The sequence below is a fragment of the Cetorhinus maximus genome, chromosome 18 (genome assembly GCF_964194155.1).
Source record: "Cetorhinus maximus chromosome 18, sCetMax3.hap1.1, whole genome shotgun sequence".
NCBI lineage: Eukaryota > Metazoa > Chordata > Chondrichthyes > Lamniformes > Cetorhinidae > Cetorhinus > Cetorhinus maximus.
In genome coordinates this window covers 62,869,671-62,890,240 of record NC_135896.1, presented here as the reverse complement: position 1 = coordinate 62,890,240, position 20,570 = coordinate 62,869,671, and the positions used below count along the sequence as shown (strand labels likewise).

The window sequence follows — 20,570 nt, the reverse complement described above, 5'->3', positions numbered from 1 at the left end:
AAGAGAGACATTCCATTAAAGCTTTTCGTCTTGCACGCAACAGGACAGCCTCAAGAATGCCAAATTTCAAAGGGAGCAACCATGTACACCCCAAGACAAAAGGGTGTTGATTGGTTGAAAAGTCGGCTGATTGGCTGAGGCGTTGCCATGGAAAATGTATCCGGGAACTCCTGTCCTCCATACTTTTGTTTCATTCAAAAAAAGTACAATCCCTGAACATTTTCTTTCTGCTTGCAGAGGACAGGTCCTTGCATGTTAAACAAAAGCAGAGTTGAGGTAGGGGGAGAAACAACAGTTCCTAGGTGCATTCTCTATGGAAATGCCTCAACCAACCTATCAGCATCCTTTTGTCATGCAGCATAAATCGTTGCTCCCTTTGACTTTTGGCATTCTTGCATCTACCCTGATGAATGCAAAATTAAAAGCTTTGACAGCATGTCGTTCTTCAGCAACATTCAAGTTCTGTACCATCAAATGACTACTCTCCTAAACTGTTCCACTTTGACGATTTCAGCAACCTCCCATAATGGCCTCCGTACACCAACTTGGCTTCCCCCAAATCTTTATGAAGGGCCTTGGGGTGTTGTTATATTCAAGATCCTATAGAAGCACAACATAATAATAAAAAGTAAAATACTCTCCTTGATTTTATGCCACCTTGAAGAAAAGCAGCACCATGGCTTTTTTTTTTAAGATCAACCATCTTTGTGCATTTCTAGGTGGAGGTTGCCAAGTTAATAGCCAACAATAGTTTTACTACAAACTTACACCAACAACTGAATGAACACAGCTCAAGTTCAAACTCGAAGGCATCATGGATTTGTTAAGGAAAATCATATTTAACTAACTTGATTGAGTCTATTGATGAAGTAACATGGCTGATGTAGGGGACATGGACTTCCATCTTTTTTATTCATTCATAGGATGTGGATGTCGCTAGCTAGGCCAGCATTTATTGCCTATCCCTATTTGCCCTTGAGGTGGTGGTGGTGAGCTGCCTTCTTGAACCGCTGCAGTCTATGTGGTGTAGTTACACTCACAGTGCTGTTAGGAAGGGAGTTCCAGGATTTTGACCCAGCAACAGTGAAGTAACAGCAATATATTTCCAAGTCAGGATGGTGAGTGACTTGGAGGGGAACTGCCAGGTGGTCGTGTTCCCATCTATCTGCTGTCCTTGCCCTATTAGGTGGTAGTTGTCGTGGGTTTGGAACATGCTGTTTCAGGAGCCTTGGTGAGTTCCTGCAGTGCTTCTTGTGGATGGTACACACTGCTGCCACTGTGCATCGGCAGTGGAGGGAGTGAATGTTTATGGATGGGGTGCCAAATCAAGCTGCTTTGTGCTGGTGTCAAGCTTCTTGAGTGCTGTTGGAGCAGCAATCATCCAGGCAAGTGGAGAGTATTCCATCACACTCTTGATTTGTGCCTTGAGGATGGTGGACATGCTTTGGGGAGCCAGGAGGTGAGTAACTCACTGCAGGATTCCTAGCCTCTGACCTGATCTTGTAGCCACAGTAGTTATATGGCTAGTCCAGTTCAGTTTCTAGTCAATGGTAACTCCCCATGATGTTGATAGTGGGGGATTCAGTGATGGTAATGCCATTGAACATCAAGGGGTGATGGTTGGATTCTCTCTTGTTGGAGACGGTCATTGCCTGATGTGGCACTTATGTGGCACGAATCTTACTTGCCACTTGTCAGCCAACTTGGATATTGTCCAGGTCCTGCTGCATTTGTACACAGACTGCTTCAGTATCTGAGGAGTCGTAATGGTGCTGAACATTTTGCAATCATCAGCGAACATCCTCACTTCTGACCTTATGGTGGAAGTCATTGATGAAGCAGCTGAGGACAGTTAAGTCTAGGACACAAAGGTATTTGATAAAGCGCTATATATCTGGCCCATCAGCAAAGTTGAAGCCCATAGAATAAAATGGACAGTGGCAGCAAGGATGCAAAGTCACCTAAGTGACAGGAAACAGAACAGTGGTGAATGTTTTTTTTGGAGGAAGATATATAGTGGGGTTCCCCATGGGTTGGTCTTTGGACCACCGCTTTTCTTGATCTTTGTTAACAATCTAGACTCAGGTGTGCTGAGCACAATTTCAAAAGTTGCAATGACGAAAACTTGGAAGTACGTGAACTGTGAGGAGGATAGTGGTAGATTTCAAAAAGACATAGGCTGGTAGAATGGGCAGACGCATGGCAGATGAAATTTAATGCAGGGAAGTGAAGTGATACATTTTGGGAGGAAGAATGAGGAGAGGAAATATAAAAAGGATACAATTCTAAACAGGATGCAGGAGCAGGGGGACCTGGGGTTAAATGTGCACAAATCATTGAAGGTGGCAGGGCAAGCTGAGAACATGGTTGATAATGCATAGGGGAATCTGGGCTTTATAAATAGAAGCATTGAGTACAAAAGCAAGGAAGTTATGATGAACCTTCACAAAACGCCTGTTCAAGCCTCAACAGGGGTATCGTATCCAATATTGTCACCATATTTTAAAAACGATGCGAAGGCATCAGAGAGGGTGCAGAAAAGAATGGATCCGGGGATGAGAAGCTTCAGTTACATGGAAAAATTGGAGAAACTGAGGTTGTTCTCCTTAGAGCAGAGAAGGTTGAGAGTTAATTTGGTAGATGTTCAAAATTGCGAAGGGTCTGGACAGAGTAAATAGGGAGGAAATGACCCCACTGGCAGAAGGGTCATGAACCATGGGACACCAATTTAAGGTGAACGACAAAAGAACCAAAGATGACATGAGGAAAAACCTTTTTTATGCAATGAGTGGTTAGATCTGGAATCCTGAGTGTGTGGAGGCAGATCCAGTTGTGGCTTTCAAAAGAGAATTGGATACTTAAGAGAAAAAGTTTGCAGGGCTATATGGAAAAGGCAGGGGAAGTGGGACTAGCTGAGTTTCTCTTGCAGAAAGCTGGTATGGACACAGTGGGCTAAATTGTTACAGCACAGAAGGAGGCCATTCTATGATAACTCATTTCAGTCAGTTTAGCAACAATTAGATAGAGATGACACCTTCAATAGTTCAACCTGGGCTGGTGTTGAATCCAGATCTCAGAGGTCAAAGGACAGTGGTTCCACAAATTGATCTTGCCTCTTCAGTGATTCCTCTACCAATGTCAGGTTTTGGAAAAAAATTGAAGCTGTAGGTTGTATTAGTAAGCTGACTGATTTTACCCGATACACCATTACGGAGAAGGCTTTTTATCCATTGTATTTTTTGCTAACATACTTAGCATCCTGACCCATTTTGAGTAAACAATGGATGGCAATATTATTGATAAAGCTTCTTATCCATTGCATTTTTTGTTGACATACCCAACATCCTGACCCATTGTGTCTGGCCCATGGATGGTCTTCCCAATATTAACATGATTCTAACTGCTCACAAATTGTTTCCAAATTCTCTACGGCAGTGTTCAGGCAAGTAAAGAATAAGATAGACATTTTAATGTTTATTGTCTTGGCAAGAAAGTTTTTCAGAAACAGACATTTTATAATACTATAAACAAAACCCGTAATAATGTGAGTTAAATAGCCAGTCAATGCAGTATTTCAAGTGCTGAAGTGTTTTGCAACTGCCACATCATTTGATGCTTCATACAAATATTTAGTTTTTGGCCAAAGTAATCATCTGTACATTTGAATTGCAATTCTATTGCTCATGACTGAAATGTTTCTACAAAGATCTTATATTTAAACAATCCATAGCATATCAAACTCATAACATATCAAACTCAATGAACACAACGCACTGAACATGTTAATTCAACTGTTATCTGAAGACTACTGAAAATAAACCAAACAATCCATAAAGAACAATAAACCATGCATGATCCTATCAGTACATTAAGCTGTTTACACCAACGTAATATTAAGTAAATACAACAGTACCACACAAGCGGATGTTTATTTCCGGTCTCAAATAACTCAGTGCCACAAATAAGTCCTGAACAAATTCCTCGTACTCATACAGCAAGGTTAGCCTTATGACATAATGTATTATAAAGGGTGTTTGGGCAGAGCTAGGTTTAATGTGGGAATAGAGAACAGTATCACCCACAGTATGATATACAGTGTCATATGATAGGGGACTGTGCGTAGTAGAATCTGGAGGGAGCCAGCATGGAGACAGCACTCTTGTAGGGCTGAACCTTGGAGATGTATATAGTTATGGGTTACTAATAGTTTATCTTCAACCAAACAAGCCTGCAGACTACTTAGGTGAGACACCAAAAAACCTTACAACGTGGTGGCAGTGAAGGATGGACCCCAAAATCCAGAAAGCATGAAAACCTAAAGAATCTGAAGTCTGACCTGAGCAAAGTGCACATAAATTGAAGAGACAGTTGGAGATCGCCGAAAAAGAAACTCCATTGCAGACGTGGAGGCTGAAGGGCTCCACCAGGGTATATGGAGGTCCACTGTCAGACCTGATCAAACATAGCATCAAGGGACCTAGCTAGCTCACAAAAGGTTGAGCAAAATTCAGAAAAGGAATAAAAGGCTGAAAGGCAGCAGAAGAATCCACTGTGCAGATGAAAAGCCCGGCCTGATTGAATGCAGGGGCAGAGACATAGGACCTAGCCAGATCACAAAAGGCTGAGCAAAATTCAAAAAACAAAAAAGGCTAAAAGGCAGGAGGATAATCCATTGTGCTGATGGAAAGAGCCTGAGTAAACACAGAATCAAAGGTACTACCCAAATCACAAAAAGGGTATGCAAAATACAGTAAAAAGCCAGAAATTACCTTTTAAAATATGCAGCAATCAGGATCATCACTAGCATACCAATGCACACGTGGAAGAAAGCTACAGCAACAGGTCCACAGCCAGCACCATAACACGTGGCAGCTGAGAATGAAGGACAGAGTTTTAAAGCTGAAGGCAAAGCTGAAAAATCACCTTCCAGTATAACTTCTCTGATTTTAAAATCCCAGACTTGGCCCAGACTTTCTGCAGAGTTAATCAGTTCAAAAAACAAAACAGGCCCGTCAGCACAACAAGAGGCCGCGAAAACCATACAGGCGCTAGACGAACAAAGGGGGGTGGGGGGGGGAAAAGCAGCTGCGGTGCCATATTGAAAAAAATTAAAAGAGGTACTTACCTGTTATGAAAAACAGCCATATATAGTAAATTAAACTACCAGACCAACTTAGGCTAAGGCAAGGATCAAAAACAGAAAAAAAAATTGGGCGTCTTGGAGAAGAACATTTTTAGATTACAGGAGTACATAAGGATTAAGCAAGAAATCAGAAGAAGTAAAAGTGAAGATGTTTTTACACCTGTTTGGTGTATTGTGGATGAAGTAAACCTAAGACAAGGTATACATGGATCCTCAACCACATTGGGTGAGATATTAAAAGACTTAGACAAATATTTTAAACTCCAAGTTGTGGGGAGCACAGACCCTAAAAAAAAAAGGTCTAGAGCACCTCCAATAAAGGGTCGAGAGTGACAGGAGACACCAGGGCCAGGGCGACAATACCCAAGCAAACCACAAGATGGTTGCAGACCATGTCAGCGCAATGAAGTGCACGAGCCGAAGAGTTTAGTGCAGAAGAAAGAAGAGGCCGAGAAGCAGCTAAAAGGCTTAAAAATAGGGCTTTGAAAATGCCAACATTTGGAATTTACCCAAACTGCAACAGCAGGTTGTAGTGCAGAGCGAGCAGATGCTGTGAACGAAGGAAAGCTATCTGAGGTAACCCAAAAGAAACAAACCCTACAAAAAGAAAATGAAGCTGTTCCACAGGAAAATATTTGTATCAACAACATAGGAAAAAAAGAGGGATGAGGACCTGAAAAGCAGAATATAGGGAGCTAGGAAATAAATTAAAAAACAGGACCTCAAAGATAGTAATCTCAGGATTACTCCCAATGTCACATGCTAGCGAGATTAGGAAGAGGAGAATAGACCAGTTGAATGCATGGCTGGAGAGATGGATTTAGATTTCTAAGGCATTGAGAGCGATTCTGGGGAAGACAGGACCTATACAAGCTGGACGGATCGCACCCCAGCAGGACCAGGACCAATATCCTTGCAGGGGTATTCGCTAGTACTATGGGGGAGGGTTTAAACTAGGCTGGCAGGGGGATGGGAACCGGAGCAGGGAGACACAAGAGAGGGAAACAAAGATGGGAATGGAAGACAGAAAAGCAGAAAGCAAAAGTGGAAGGCAGAGGAAACAAGGGCTAACAGCAAAAAGGGCCATAGGACAAAAAAGATGTGCAAAAAAATGTTAAAAAAGACAAGTCTAAAGGCACTAGATCTGAATGCATGGAGCATTCGCTGTAAGGTAGACGGACTAATAGCACAAATAGATGTAAATGGGTACGATATGATTGCGATTACGGAGACATGCCTGCAGGGTGACCAAGGCTGAGAATTGAATGTCCAAGGGTACTCAATATTTAGGAAGGACAGGCAAAAAGGAAAAGTTGATGGCGTGGCATTGTTAGTTAAGGATGAAATCAGTGCTATAGTGAGAGAGAATATTGGCTCAGAAAATCTAAATGTAGAATCAGTCTGGGTGGAGCTAAGAAGCAACAAAGGAAGGAAAATATTCGTGGGAGTTTTCTATCAGCCTCCAAACAGTAGTGATAAGGTAGGGGGTGGCATTAAACAGGAAATTAGAGATGCATGTAACAAGGGTGCTACATTAATCATGGGTGACTTTAATCTACATACAGACTGGGCAAACCAAATTAGCAATAGTACTGTGGTGAATGAATTCCTAGAGTGCGTATGAGATGGTTATTTTGACCAGTGTGTCGAGGAACTGACTAGGGAACAGGCTATCCTAGATTTGGTATTGTGCAATGAGAAGGGTTTAATTAGTAATCTTGTTGTGCGGGGGGCCTTTGGAGAACAGTGACCATAACATGATAGAGTTCTTTATTAGGATGAAGGTGAAGTAGTCCAATCTGAAACTAGGGTCCTATATCTTCAAGGAAACTACAAAGGTATGAGGCGTGATTTGGCCAAGATAGACTGGGGAGCTTCATTAAAAGGATAGAAAATGGCTAATATTTAAGAACTAATGTATGCATTGCAACAGTTATACATTTCTTTCTAGCACAAAAACACAACAGGAAAAAGCACCCAACCATGGCTAACAAAAGAAATTAAAGACAGTATTAGATCCAAAGAGGAGTCATATAAAGTTGTTAGAAAAAGTAGCATGCCTGAAGATTGGGAGCAGTTTAAAATTCAGAGAAAGAGGGCCAAGAGATTGATTAAGAGGGGAAAAATAGAGTATGAGAGTAAACTTGCAAAGAACATAAAAGCAGACTGTAAAAGCTTCTAAGTATGTAAAAAGAAAAAGTTTAGTGAAGACAAATGTAGGTCCCTTACAGTCCAAAATGGGTGAATTTGTAATAGAAAACAGGGAAATGGCAGAGCAATTAAACAACTACTCCAGTTCTGCCTTCACACAGCAAGACACAAATAACTTCCCAGAAGTACTAGGGAACCAAGGGTCTAGTCAGAAGGAGGAATTGAAGGAAATTAGTATTACTAAAACAATAGTGCTGGAGAAATTAATGGAACTGAAAGCCGATAAATCCCCAGGGCCCAATAATCTACATCCCAGGGTACTAAAAGGAGGTGGCCATGGAAATAGTGGAAGCATTGGTTGTCATCTTTCAAAATTCTGTAGATTCTGGAACAGCTCTGGCAGATTGGAGGGTGGAAAATGTAACCCCACTATTTAAAAAAGGGTGGAGAGAGAAAATAGTGAATAACAGACCAGTTAGCCTAACATCAGTAACAGGGAAAATGCTATTATAAAAAGGTGGTTCTTCCAACTCAGCTTTGAAACATAGAAAATAGGAGGAGGAGTAGGTCACTCGGCCCTTTGAGCCTGTTCCACCATTCAATATGATCATGGCTGATCCTCTATCTCAACGCCATACTCCTGCGCTCTCCCCATACTCCTTGATCCCTGCAGTACCCCACTGATCCCTGCGGTACCCCACTAGTCACTGCCTGCCACTCCGAAAAGACCCATTTATTCATACTCACTGTTTCCTGTCTGCTAACCAATTTTCAATCCATGCCAATATATTACCGCCAATCCCATGTGCTTTAATTTTGCACACTAACCTCTTACATGGGACTTTATCAGAATATCCAAATGTGCCACATCTGCTGGTTCTCCCTTATCTATTCTGCTAGTTATGTCCTCAAAAAACTCTAGTAGGTTTGTCAAACATTATCCCCTTTCATAAATCCATGTTGACTTTGTCTAATCCCATTGATCTTTTATATTGGCATGGATTGAGAATTGGTTAGCAGACAGGAAACAGTGAGTATGAATAAATGGGTCTTTTTGGAGTGGCAGGCAGTGACTAGTGGGGTACCGCAGGGATCAGTGGGGTACCGCAGGGATCAAGGAGTATGGGGAGAGCGCAGGAGTATGGCGTTGAGATAGAGGATCAGCCATGATCATATTGAATGGTGGAAAAGGCTCAAAGGGCAGAGTGACCTACTCCTCCTCCTATTTTCTATGTTTCAAAGCTGAATTGGAAGAACTCAATCAGAGGTACAATCAGGCACAACAGCAGACAGAAAAGGTACTCAAAGAAATCACTGCCCTGAAAGACACTTAAAAAACATGAATTAAAAAGAATGCTGAATACTACTTCAGAAAAAGCTGTGCTAGAACTATCAGTGGCAACACAACAAAACACTGAAGCGCAGCGTGAGTTGGCAAAAGGTCAACAAGAAATTAAACAGTTCAAAGAACAACTGATTATCCTTTGAGATCAAATGCAAGAGAAGTACATAACCCTCCAGCAGCATGTAGGAATCAAGACTGTCTTGAACAACAGAATGGAAGAACAGCAAGACAAAGTCAAGGAGACTCTGCTGAATTACAGGAAAACTCGACAAAGCAATTGAGCTTTGCAAAGAAAAAGAAAACCTGCTGAAGGACCTTTACAAGGGTCCTTCAGGTCAAATTTGTTCCTCTGGAAAATTATGAGGAGAAGCTAAATGAACATGGTCTCCTTACCCAAGAAAGGATATACTTGCTATAGAGGGAGTGCAGCGAAGATTCACCAGGCTGATTCCTGGGATGGCAGGATTGTCATATGAGGAGAGATTGGGTCGACTGGGTCTGTATTCACTGCAGTTTAGAAAAATGAGAGAAGATCTCATTGAAACGTATAAAATTCTGACAGGACTGAACAGACTGGATGCAGGATGATGCTTCCTCTGGCTGGGAGCTCTAGAGCAAGGAGTCACAGTCTCAGGATACGGGGTAGACCTTTTACGACTGAGATGAGGAGGTGGAATTCTCTACCACAGAAGGCTGTGGAGGCCAAGTCACTGAATATATTTAAGAAGGGAACAGATACATTTCTGGACTCTAAAGGCACGATGCGTATGGAGACAGCATACAAGTATGGTGTTGAGATAGAGCATCAGCCACGATCATACTGAATGGCGGAGCAGGCTCGAAGGGCCAAATGGCCTACTCCTGTTCCTATTTCCTATGTTTCTATGAATTTATTGTCACTCTGAACGAACTGAAGAACCAGTTGGCAGAGAAGACTCAGGAATGTTCTATATTCCAGGAGGAAGTCAAGAGGTACAAGAAAGAGACCAAAGAGCTGAAGGGAAAAGAGAAGGCATTGAAAGGAAAAGCCATAGAACTTTCCAAGCTGCGAGCAGATGATGTCGCCATGCGTAGCACAGTTATAGAACTGAAACAAGTTAAGACTTGGCTGGAGACAGACCTAGTCAATAGCTAAACTAAAATGAAGGACAAGGACAAAGGTCTGCTGCAGACAGAAAAATAAAATACAGAAATAAGATTGGACATGTAAATCCCCACTGAAGCTCAAGGAACTAGAAGGAAAAGCACTGGATGCCTCACACTTACTGAGAACCACTGTGTTATTGAAAAATTCCATGGCTGAAATGAAAGTCAAGAACCTGGAATGTCAAGAAAAAGTAGAAATTGCAGTTCCAATTTGACAGTCAGAAAAGAGAGTTCTCTTCCACCTCTGCAGAATACCAAAGCGAAGGTAGAAGTTCTCATAAAAGAGCGTAAAGTCTCAAAAACAATGAGCAGAAGTGCCCATTAAAGCATGTGAGCTTGAAGGATAGAACATAGAAATTAGGCTCTGCCACCAACTTTTACATACGAAAGATGAGTTTGCTAATGAAAAATTAGAACTTGATGAACTTCAAGTATCAGAAGTATCTATTGAGTATTGTGCAAAATGCCTGGAACAAGAAAATAAATTACTAATGAATCAGAACAGTTGCTTAAATGCAAAATTAACAACCAAAACTGATGAAATGTTGGAACTTCATCATGAAAGAGCAATGAAACTATTGAACTTCAACCCAATCGGAAAATATGGAAGATGAGATGCGCAGAATGGAAGAGCAAATCCAGACTTTGAATGGAAGATAAGGAAAATTCTAAGAAACAGAGGATCTAACAAGTGAATTGAATGAGTCTAAGGAGCAGTTGGTGACCATGGAAGAAATATTCCTAAAGGAACTGAATACCCAATGAATCTGTTAAGCTTGTATAAGAACATCACCGATAACCCTGAAACAAAGAGAACTGAACTCACTAGAGTAGTTGCTGAGCTGAATGAAGAAATTCATAAGCTTGGAAAAGGATTGGAAAACAAGGGAGTAAACAAATACCTGGCTAAAGTTGTGAAACAAGTGGAAATGAATGTTCCATTTTTGAAACATCAACATCCAGCAAGAACATGGCAGACCCCATAGGGGAAAAAAAATGAGTGTACTCTAGGAATGAATTGAGTGAACATTCCCTTCGGAAGGAAAGGCACAACTCTCAGTGCCCAAACAGTATCAATAAAGAGAAACACAACTCGGAGTACAAAATCCGAATCAAATGGAAACAACCAAGTGCCAGAGACACAGTACTACAATTTCAACGCCAAACCAACAACGTCAATCCAAAGCAACTGAGACTACCAATCCCCCAAACATGACAAGAACCGAGATCTAGAAGAATTGTCAAGCCTCCATACAGTATGAATTTATGAAGTCAAAGACTTGAGTGGTGGCGAGAAAGGGTAGCATGGAAGCAAAGAAGATTGTATTGTATGTATATTTGGGTAAGGACTTGGGGGAGATGTAGTATAGGGTGTTCAGGCAGAGCAAGGGTTAATGTGGGACTGCAGAACAGCACCGCCCACAGTGTGATGTAGAGATAATGGACTGAATGTGGTAGAGTCTGGAAGGAGCCAGCACCTATGCAGGGCAGTATTTTGGAGATGTATATAGTTATGACGTACAAGCCTCCAAGACCTCCTAATGAGACATCAAACAACATTCCAACACACAATCTATAACACTATTCTTTATTAATTATTTTTAACAATGTAAGAAATCAAGTAGATTAGGCATCTTTCATTCATTGAAACAGAAGATCCTGAGGGGTCTTGACAGGGTGGATGTGGAGAGGATGTTTCCTCTTGTAGGAGAATCTAGAACTAGGGGTCACTGTTTAAAAATAAGGGGTCACCCATTTAAAACAGAGGTGAGGTGAAATTTTTCACTCAGAGGGTCGTGAATCTTTGGAATTCTCTTCCTGAAAAGGTGGTGGAACCAGAGTCTTTGAATATTTTTAAGGCAGAGGTGGATAGATTCTTGGTAAGCAAGGGGGGTTGATAGGTTATTGGGGGTACATGGGATGTAGATTTTAGGTTACCACTGGATCAGCCATGATCTTATTAAATGGTGCAGCAGGCTTGAGGGGCTGAATGACCTACTCCTCGCTCGTATGTTCAGCCCAGCCCCAATAAGTTAATTGCAATATGCGACAGACCAGAAAATGATATCTGTTGTCTTCATAAACTGTGTTTAAGCATTGCTGTAGCGACCAGGATGTTATAGATCTCTGGTATTTGTGTTTATTAAGTCATGCTTTCCTTTATCGGTGACGTTACCAATGACACAGGATTAATAACTGGCCCGACGTTACAGGCAGCTGCGCAACCAGATAGTCATAACACACAATTCTTCCACTCTCTGTCCATTCCAAACTAACGCCATGAGCCCAGGAGCTCGCTCGCTTACTTTTCAGACGGGAGGCTTGAAGACTTACGCGTAACCCGATGGACGATAACGTTGCACTTGCTGCTGCAGCCCAGCTCGCTCGCGCTTCCAGCCGGCAGATCCCAACTGACTCGCATTCGAATACAGCCCGAAAAAACGGCACACAGCGCTTCCGGGTCACGGAATACTGCCCCCCCCCCCCTACCGCCTCTGTGGAACAAGCGGCAGTTTCGGGCGATCAACCGCCGCTGCTCGTTATCACAGCCAGCACTGCAAATCAAAACAGTTTCTATATCAACCTCCCGAAACACGCCAGAGCTCACCGGATTATTTATTGCCTTTCCATCGTTCCCCGCCGCCGTGCGAACTCAGGATTGAAATTCTCGTCGTAAACTACGACTCTCGGGACGCATAGCGTCACCTAGCTGCAACTGCAGCTAATTATTGGAGACAAACTGCAGATTAAACAGAGATAGGAAACACAAGAGGCCAGTTAACATCTCTAACTAGGGAAAAGACGGGTTAAAGTTTTGCTCGAGCCCCTTTTCTCCCAGTAGCACAGGTTGAATAGTAAATGCAAAAGCTAAATATTGACGATGCCGGAACTCTGAAATGAAAACAGAAAATGCTAGGAGTACTCAACAGAGGTCTTGTAGTGTCAAAAACAAGAAACGCTGGAAAAACTCAGCAGGTCTGACGGTACCTGTGAAAGAGAAAAACAAAGTTTACGTTTCGAATTCGTATGATCCTTCTTGCAGTATCCTGGGAGAGAGAAACAGAGTTAATTAACGTTTCAGGTCGTTGACCTTTCGTCAACTGGAAAAAGTTAGATAAGTGACGGGTTTAAAGTAAACACAGAGGCAAGGAAAGTGGGTCTTAGATTGTCCTGACAGGACTGAAGAAACCAGCATGTATTTGGTGCCTGCGAGTTGTTGGATCTCTTGCGCTCTTTTCCCCCACCATTTGTTCTTAATGTTGAAGGTTTTATGTTGTACTGCTGCCTTCAGATACCTGTAGGACAGCTGTTTTTCCTTTGAGGTGTGGTGAAGTTTCCAGTCTATGAAAACTCTGCACTTTGCTCGATTAGATCCTGTATCTTTTGGTCACTTTCACCAAACCAGACACAATGTTTCCTGGTAGAGAGAGCAAAGACTGCCTCACAGGTGTTTGGTATGGTGGACTTTAGGGTTGACTGGGCACGATGGGCACACTGTAGCTCCTGATGGATTGAAGTTAAGAGGTTGGCAGTGAGGCACTGACTGAGAAGGACCGCCTTGGTGAGATCTCTGAGGTCTTCGAGGTTAATTTTCTTGAAGCATTGCTTCTGTTGCCTATGCTCTTTGGGGGCCAGGCTGATGGAGATGGTCAATTGGGTAAGGCAGTAATCAGTCACACTCATCACTGACCTGTCAGGGTGTGAGTAATGTGTATATCTCTGTGGTCCCTTGCTTGAACGATGGTGTTGTTGAACAGGTGAAGGACTCCATTGGAGTTAGCTTTTCCTACTTTTTGTCAATCACACCCTTCCAGAGATTCAGGTCTGACTCAACACTGACATGGAAATCTCTGAGGAGGATCAGGTTGTCGTCTGCTGGGACTTGGGCTAGAGATTGCCCAAGGTCGATGTGGAATTCCTCCTTGGTCTTTTCTGTTGCCTCAAGTTTAGGAGCTTATGCATTGTTGACAGTGACATTCTCTTTGGGGTGAGCTGGGCAGTCATGAAGCAAGTAATGTCATGACCAAGTAATGAAGTCTAAATCAGGGTTACACTGCATGTATGTGAATGCACAGAGTATAGTTAATATAAGTGGGGAGTTACAGGCACAGATTGCTTTGTGGGATTATGATGTTGTGGCAATAACAGAGAACTGGCTTAAGGAAGGGCAGATCTGGGTGCTAAATATTCCTGGTTATAAAGTGTTCAGAAAAGATACGAAAGGGAAAAAAGGAGTGGCGTTTTTGTTTGAGAGTATTGCGGTACTGGAGAAAGAGGATGTGTCAGAGGATTCGAGGACAGAATCGATTTGGCTAGAGCTAAGGAATAAGAAGGGTGCAATTACATTGCTCGGTGTAATATGTAGACCACCAACTAGTGAGAAGGATATAGAGGAACAAATCTGCAAGGAAATTACAGAGAGGCGTAAACATTGTAGAGTAGTTATAATGGGGGACTTTAAGTACTCAGATATAGACTAGGATAGTGGCAGTGTAAGGGGCAGTGAGGGACAAGTGTTCCTAGATTGTGTTCAGGAGAATTTCCTACAGCAGTATGTGTCTAGTCCAAAAAGAAAGGAGGCACTGCTAGACCTGGTTCTTGGGAATGAGGTGGGCCAAGTAGATCAAGCGACAGTAGGGGAACATTTAGGGGACAGTGATCATTGTATCGTAAGGTTTAGGATGACGGTGGAAAAGGATATTGGTCAATCCAGAGTAAGAATAATCAACTGGCACAGAGCAGACTTCAATGGGGCAAGAACAGAACTGGGCTGCATAGACTGGAACCAAAGGTTGGTGGGAAAAACAGCAGTTGAATGGGCTACCTTCAAAGAGGAGATGATTTGGGCACAGTCAAGGTATGTTCCCTCAAAAGGGAAGGGTAGGACAAACAAATTCAGAGCTCCCTGGATGATAAAGAAGATAGAAATTAAGTTAAAGAAGAAAATGTATACTTACGACAGGTGTCAGGTAGCAAATACAATTGAGAACCAAGCTGAATAAAGAAGGCTCAGGAGGGACGTGAAAAAGCAAATATGAGAAGCAAAGAGGGATTATGAAAAAAGACTGGCAGCTAACATAAAAGGAAATCCCAAAATATTCTATAAGCACATCCATCGTAAAAGGATGGTAAAAGGAGGAGTAAGGACCAAAGAAAGGATTTAAACACAGAGGCAAGAGGAATGTTTGAGGTGTTAAATGAATTCTTTGCATCTGTCTTTACCTACAAGGTAGATGCTACCCAGGCCATGGTGACAGAGGAGGAAACTCAGTTATTAGAAGGGTTTAAAATTGATAAGAAGGAGATATTGGATAAACTGTCAGTACTTAAAGTTGGCACGTGGACCGGATGAGATGCATCCAAGAATATTGAAGGAAGTGAGAATGGAAATTGCAGAGGTACTGGCAATAATCTTTCAATGTTCCCTGGATTCGGGGGAGGTGCAGGAGGACTGGAGAATTGCAAACATTACACCCTTGTTCAAAAAGGTTGTAAAGATCTGCCCTACAATTACAGACCAGTCAGTTTAACTTTGGTGGTGTGGAAACTTCTAGAAACAATTATTCGGGATAGAATTAATAGTCACATGGAAAAATGTTGATTGATTTCGAAGAGCCAGCATGGATTTGTTAAAGGAAAATCATGTCTAACTAACTTGTTGGAGTTCATTGAGGAGGTAACAGAGATGGTCGATGAGGGAAAGGCCATTGATGTGGTGTATATGGACTTCCAACAGGCATTCGATACAGTGCCACACAACAGACTTGTGAGGAAAGTTATAGGTCATGGAACAAAAGGAACAGTAGCAACATGGATACAAAATTGGCTGAGGGATAGGAAACAGAGTGTAATAGTTAATGGATATCTTTTGGGCTGAAAGAAGGTTTGTAGTGGAGTTCCCCAGAGTCAGTACTGGGACCCTTGCTTTTCCTGATATATATAAATGATCTAGATCTTGGTGTGCAGGGGACAGTTTCATAGTTTGCGGATGACACAAAACTTGGGAGAATTGTAACTGTGAGGAGGACAGTGTAGAACTTCAAAAGGACATTGACACATTGGTGGAGTGGGCAGATAGGTGACAGATGAAATTCAAAGCGGAGAAGTATGAGGTGATGCACTTTGGTACAAAGAACATGGAGAGACAATATAAAATAAAGGATACTATTCTAAACGGTGTGCAGGAGCAGAGAGACCTGGGTGTATATGTACATAAGTCATGAAAGGTGGCAGGACAGGTAGAAAGAGCTGTTTCTAAAGCATACAGTATTCTAGGTTTCATTAATAGGCGCATAGAGTATAAGAGCAGGGAGGTTTTGATGAACTTAAATAAGACCCTGGTTAGACCTCATCTGGAGTATTGTATACAGTTCTGGGCACCACACCACAGGAAGGATGTGAATGCATTGGAGAGAGTGCAGAAGAGGTTTACGAGAATGGTTCCAGGGATGAGACACCTCAGTTGTGAGGAAAGTTTGGAGAAATTGGGACTGTTTTCCTTGGAGAGGAGAAGGCTAAGAGGAGACTTGATAGAAGTTTTCAAAATCAAGAGGGGTCTGGACAGAGTAGAAAAGGAGAAACTGTTCCCACTTGTAAACAGATCAAGAACCAGAGGGCACAGTTTTAAAGTGTTTTGCAAAAGAAGCAAATGCGAGGTGAGAAAAAACTTTTTCACACAGCGAGTAGTTAGGATTTGGAATGCACTGCCTGGAAGTGTGATGGAGGTAGGTTCGATTGAGACATTCAAGAGGGCACTGGATGATTATTTAAATAGAAACAAAGTGCAGGTTACAGGGAAAAGGCAGGAGATTGGCACTAAGTTAAAATGCTCAGAGAGCCGGTGCAGACATGATGGGCTGAATAGCCACCTTCTGCATCGTAACAATTCTGTGATTCTGTGGTTCATGAGGCGCTTTTTAATCCCACAGCAGGAGTCACTGAGGTGTCAGGCAAGCTCTTATTTTGATGGTGAAGCCCACCCCATGGAGGCGTCATTCCTCTTCTGGAGGTCCCTTCCAGAAAAAGGTGTATCTGCCGCTTTGCTCCTGCAGTTGATCTTCTCCTGCACATTGTGCCTCACTTAGGGTGCAGTGTTGATGTCAAGAAACCTGAATGCTTGAGTCATGATAACAGTGCATCCCTAATGCCTGTCACAGTTGACATTGTCCAAGAGAGTCTTGACATTCCAGGTCTGATACTTCATTTTGATGAGTGGAAAGTACCTGTGCGTGACTTTTTTTTTAACATGGGTTCGGGGTGATCATTGCACGCTGACCACCACACAGTGTCGGCAGTGTGGGACCTTGGTCCACTGACAAGGGGGCTCCAAAACGATTGGAGGCCAGGCACTGCTATGAGACATTAGCACAATCTGTGCATGATCATACACAGGTAATTAAGTAACCATTGTCCAGGAGCAGACTGAATCTGAAGAACCAGTCAAACCAGGAGCCAAGTTCAAGGAGGAGGAGAATGAGGTCTCTCAATCATAGCATTGGTGGGGGAAGGCTGATCCAAAGAAAATTACAAAGAGCAGCAAGTCATAGAGTGACCAGATTTTCAAAAGTCAAATCCAGGACATGTTGAAAAGCTTTGGAAAGGTGGGGATCCTTGATGATTGACATGTTGGGCAACCAATGGCAGGAGCCTGGGACAAAGGCAATTAGAGGTCATGTGATGATATCTTCCAGAAATGTCCAGCCAGAGCAACACTGTTAAGACACCCAATCATTGAGGAGAGCTAACAGAGAAAGTATGCCATGCACATGATAAGTAAAACTGGGAGTCTAAACTATTATTTCAAACTGATTGAAGATACAATAGATTTGAGGAAACTAATTTCAGCTCAACGAAAACCCAAGGCTCCTGCAAAGGCTGGTTTCAATAAACAGCTTGTGTGGGAATCCTGCCTCGGTCAAGCTTTTACCTCTCAGTAAGGGCTGGCAACACCCCTCCTTATCATCACTGCAGCCATTGGTTAAATCAACAGATGCAGACAGTGACAGCAACCCAACCACACAAAGAGGAAATACAGAACATCTTACAGAGCAACTCACCTAGCTGACAGAAAATGAAGTGCTGAAACTCAAACGATGGCTGAAGCAGGGTTGCGCCAACCACTGAGCACCTGGATCGGAGCTCGGAATCCTGCTTACCACCTTTCACTCAACTCCAGCTCAACTCAACCAGTAGTCACCCATTCACCAGTGCTGCAGACTCCCAGGGAGCCCAAAGCCCCCAGTGATAGATCAATTCAAACCCGGCCACAGTCAAATGTGATTCAAAGCACAGGGAAAACTTCGTCTTTTCCGGTCTTGTTTTCTCACAGCACACTTCTTTGATTTTGCATGGGCCCAACGTTCCCTCTGATTGGACAAAGCTCCCTTACATGACCCGCCAGCTGAAGACTTTAGTTATGGGTGCACTGATTTGTCGATTTCTGGATGTCTGCTCAGACCCCAACTCTTTTTACAATTTGCAACTTGAAAGGAATCTATTCTTAAAAAGATATGTTCTACTCTCCCAGGTATGCTACTGATGGATATGAAATGGATCACGAGGGGCGGATTGAAGGTGAGGGGAGTCAGCGGTATTGAAAATCTATACATTTGAGCAATCTGGAGAAAAGTGCAGGGACATCTTCTGAAGTTTAGTAAGAAACCGGGACCATCTCTGCAAAACTGGAACGTCTGGTCACCCTAGCAAGTCACAAACAGAAATTGGGTCTTACTCTATAAGCAGTGTAGTCCAGAGCAGCAACATCTTGATGTCAAGAGGACTCCAGGAAGTTGAAGCCAAGCTTGTAAGATGATGTGGATCTAAATTTTTCTGGACCTTTTCCACATGTTGCATATCAAACAAAATGAAAAAAAGTAATAGCAGATTCTTGATGGCCAACCAAGCCGGGTTTGAGAGAAAATCCACAGCCAGGTGTAGCTTCTTGAGAACTCACAAGGTAGGTCAGGGGATGGGTTTTCAACCATCAGACAGATGCTGTTTAAGATTACAATTAACTTGAAGCTTCGGTTATAATTCACCCACTGTTAGAATCAGCAGAAGTGGGAGTTTAAAGGGAAGAAAGAGCAATGGATGTTAGCAGATGGCCACAGATCAATGGACGTGTGTGGAAGAGTCAATTACTAGGGGACATAGATTTAAGGTGAGAGGAGAAAACTATAGAAGAGATGTGCGGGGCAAGTTTTTTACGCAGAGGGTAGTGAGTGTCTGGGATTCGCTGCCAGAGGAGGTGGTGGAAGCAGGTACGATAGTGGTGTTTAAGAGGCAGCTTGACAAATACATGAATAGGATGGGAATAGAGGGATACGGACCCCGGAAGTGCAAAATGTTTTAGTTGACGGGCAATATGATCGGCGCAGGCTTGGAGGGCCGAAGGGCCTGTTCCTGTGCTGTACTTTTCTTTGTTCTCTTTGACGTAGTGAGAAGCTCCCTGGAGAGCAGACTGCAGAGGAGCAATCTTTAGCACAGGTTGATATAATGGTCTTCGAAAGTGATATAGGATGCAGTGAAGTTATTATGTACTATGCAGTAGGAATATTTTTATTGTCTGCATAAGGTATGTTATCCCAGATTAGTTCATACTTTGGTCATGTTTTGTTTCATAGGATGCTTGAGCTTTTTCTGTTGGGCACAAGGACAGATTAGGTTGAACCATAAGGTCCCAAACCATAGAATAAGAGTCAATTTAAAGTCCCAAATTCAGATTTCTCGATTTATAGCATGACAGTTGGTCCTGGTAATTATGTGAGAACCAAAAGAATGTAAGAATATAGGAAATAGAGTCTGGCAAGGGCTGTTAAGTCCTTCAAGCCTGCTCGGTCATTCAATAGGATCATGGCTGATCTTTTGCCTCAACTCTACCTTCTCAAACAACCTCCATATTCCTTAATTCTTTCAGTACCTAAAAATCTATTGAACTGCTTTTTTTTGTTCATTCATGGGATGTGGGCTTCACTGGCTGGGCCAGCATTTATTGCCCAAGTTGCCCTTGAGAAGGTGGTCGTGAGCTGCCTTTTTGAACTGCTGTATGTAAGTACACCCACAGTGCTGTTAGGAAGGGAGTTCCAGGATTTTGACCCAGCGAAGCGATGGTGAAGGAATGACGATATTTTTCCAATTCAGGATGGTGAGTGACTTGGAGGGGAACTTCCAGTTGGTGATGTTTTCATCTATCTGCTGCCCTTGTCCTTCTAGATGGTAGTGGTCATGGGTTTGGAAGATGCTGTCAAAGGAGCCTTGGTGAATTCCTGCAGTGCATCTTGTAGATGGTACACACTGCTGCCAGTGTGCGTTGGTGGTGGAGGGAGTGAATGTTTGTGGATGTGGTGCCAATCAAGCAGACTGCTTTGCCCTGGAAGATGTCAAGCTTCTTGAGTGTTGTGGGAGCTGCACTCATCCAGGCAAGTGGGGAGTATTCCATCACACTCCTGACTTGTGCCTTGTAGACGGTGGACAGGCTTTGGGTAGTCAGGAGGTGAGTTATTCATTGCACGATTCCTAGCCTCTGACCTGCTCTTGTAGCCACTGTATTTTTATAGCTAGTTTCTGGTCAATGGTAACCCCCAGGATCTTGATAGTGGGGGATTCAGTGATGGTAATGTCATTGAACATCAAGGGGTGATGGTTGGATTCTCTCTTGTTGGAGATGGTCATTGCCTGACACTTGTGTGGCACGAATGTTACTTGCCACTTGTCAGCCCAAGCTTGGATATTGTCCAGCTCTTGCTGTATTTGGCAATGGACTGCTTCAGTATCTGAGGAGTCACG

At 42.8% G+C, this 20,570-nt stretch overlaps 1 protein-coding gene across 19 annotated transcripts in view; it reads right to left on the bottom strand.

Annotated features, from left to right (window-relative positions):
- Positions 1-12,853, bottom strand: part of mipol1 (mirror-image polydactyly 1) — a 379,557-nt gene extending 366,704 nt beyond the window's left edge. For 8 of the 19 annotated variants that reach the window (XR_013579490.1, XR_013579491.1, XM_078562779.1 and 5 more), the window contains exon 1: positions 12,092-12,217. Coding sequence is in view for 1 of the 19 variants with exons in the window: in XM_078562793.1 (XP_078418919.1) it covers positions 12,092-12,207 (116 nt within the window). In the remaining 18 variants the exon portion in view is untranslated. Of the gene's footprint in view, positions 1-12,091; positions 12,287-12,393 lie in introns of those variants that run through there. The other 11 variants (XM_078562782.1, XM_078562784.1, XM_078562785.1 and 8 more) reach the window with 6 other exon arrangements.
- Positions 12,854-20,570: the final 7,717 nt, after the last annotated feature.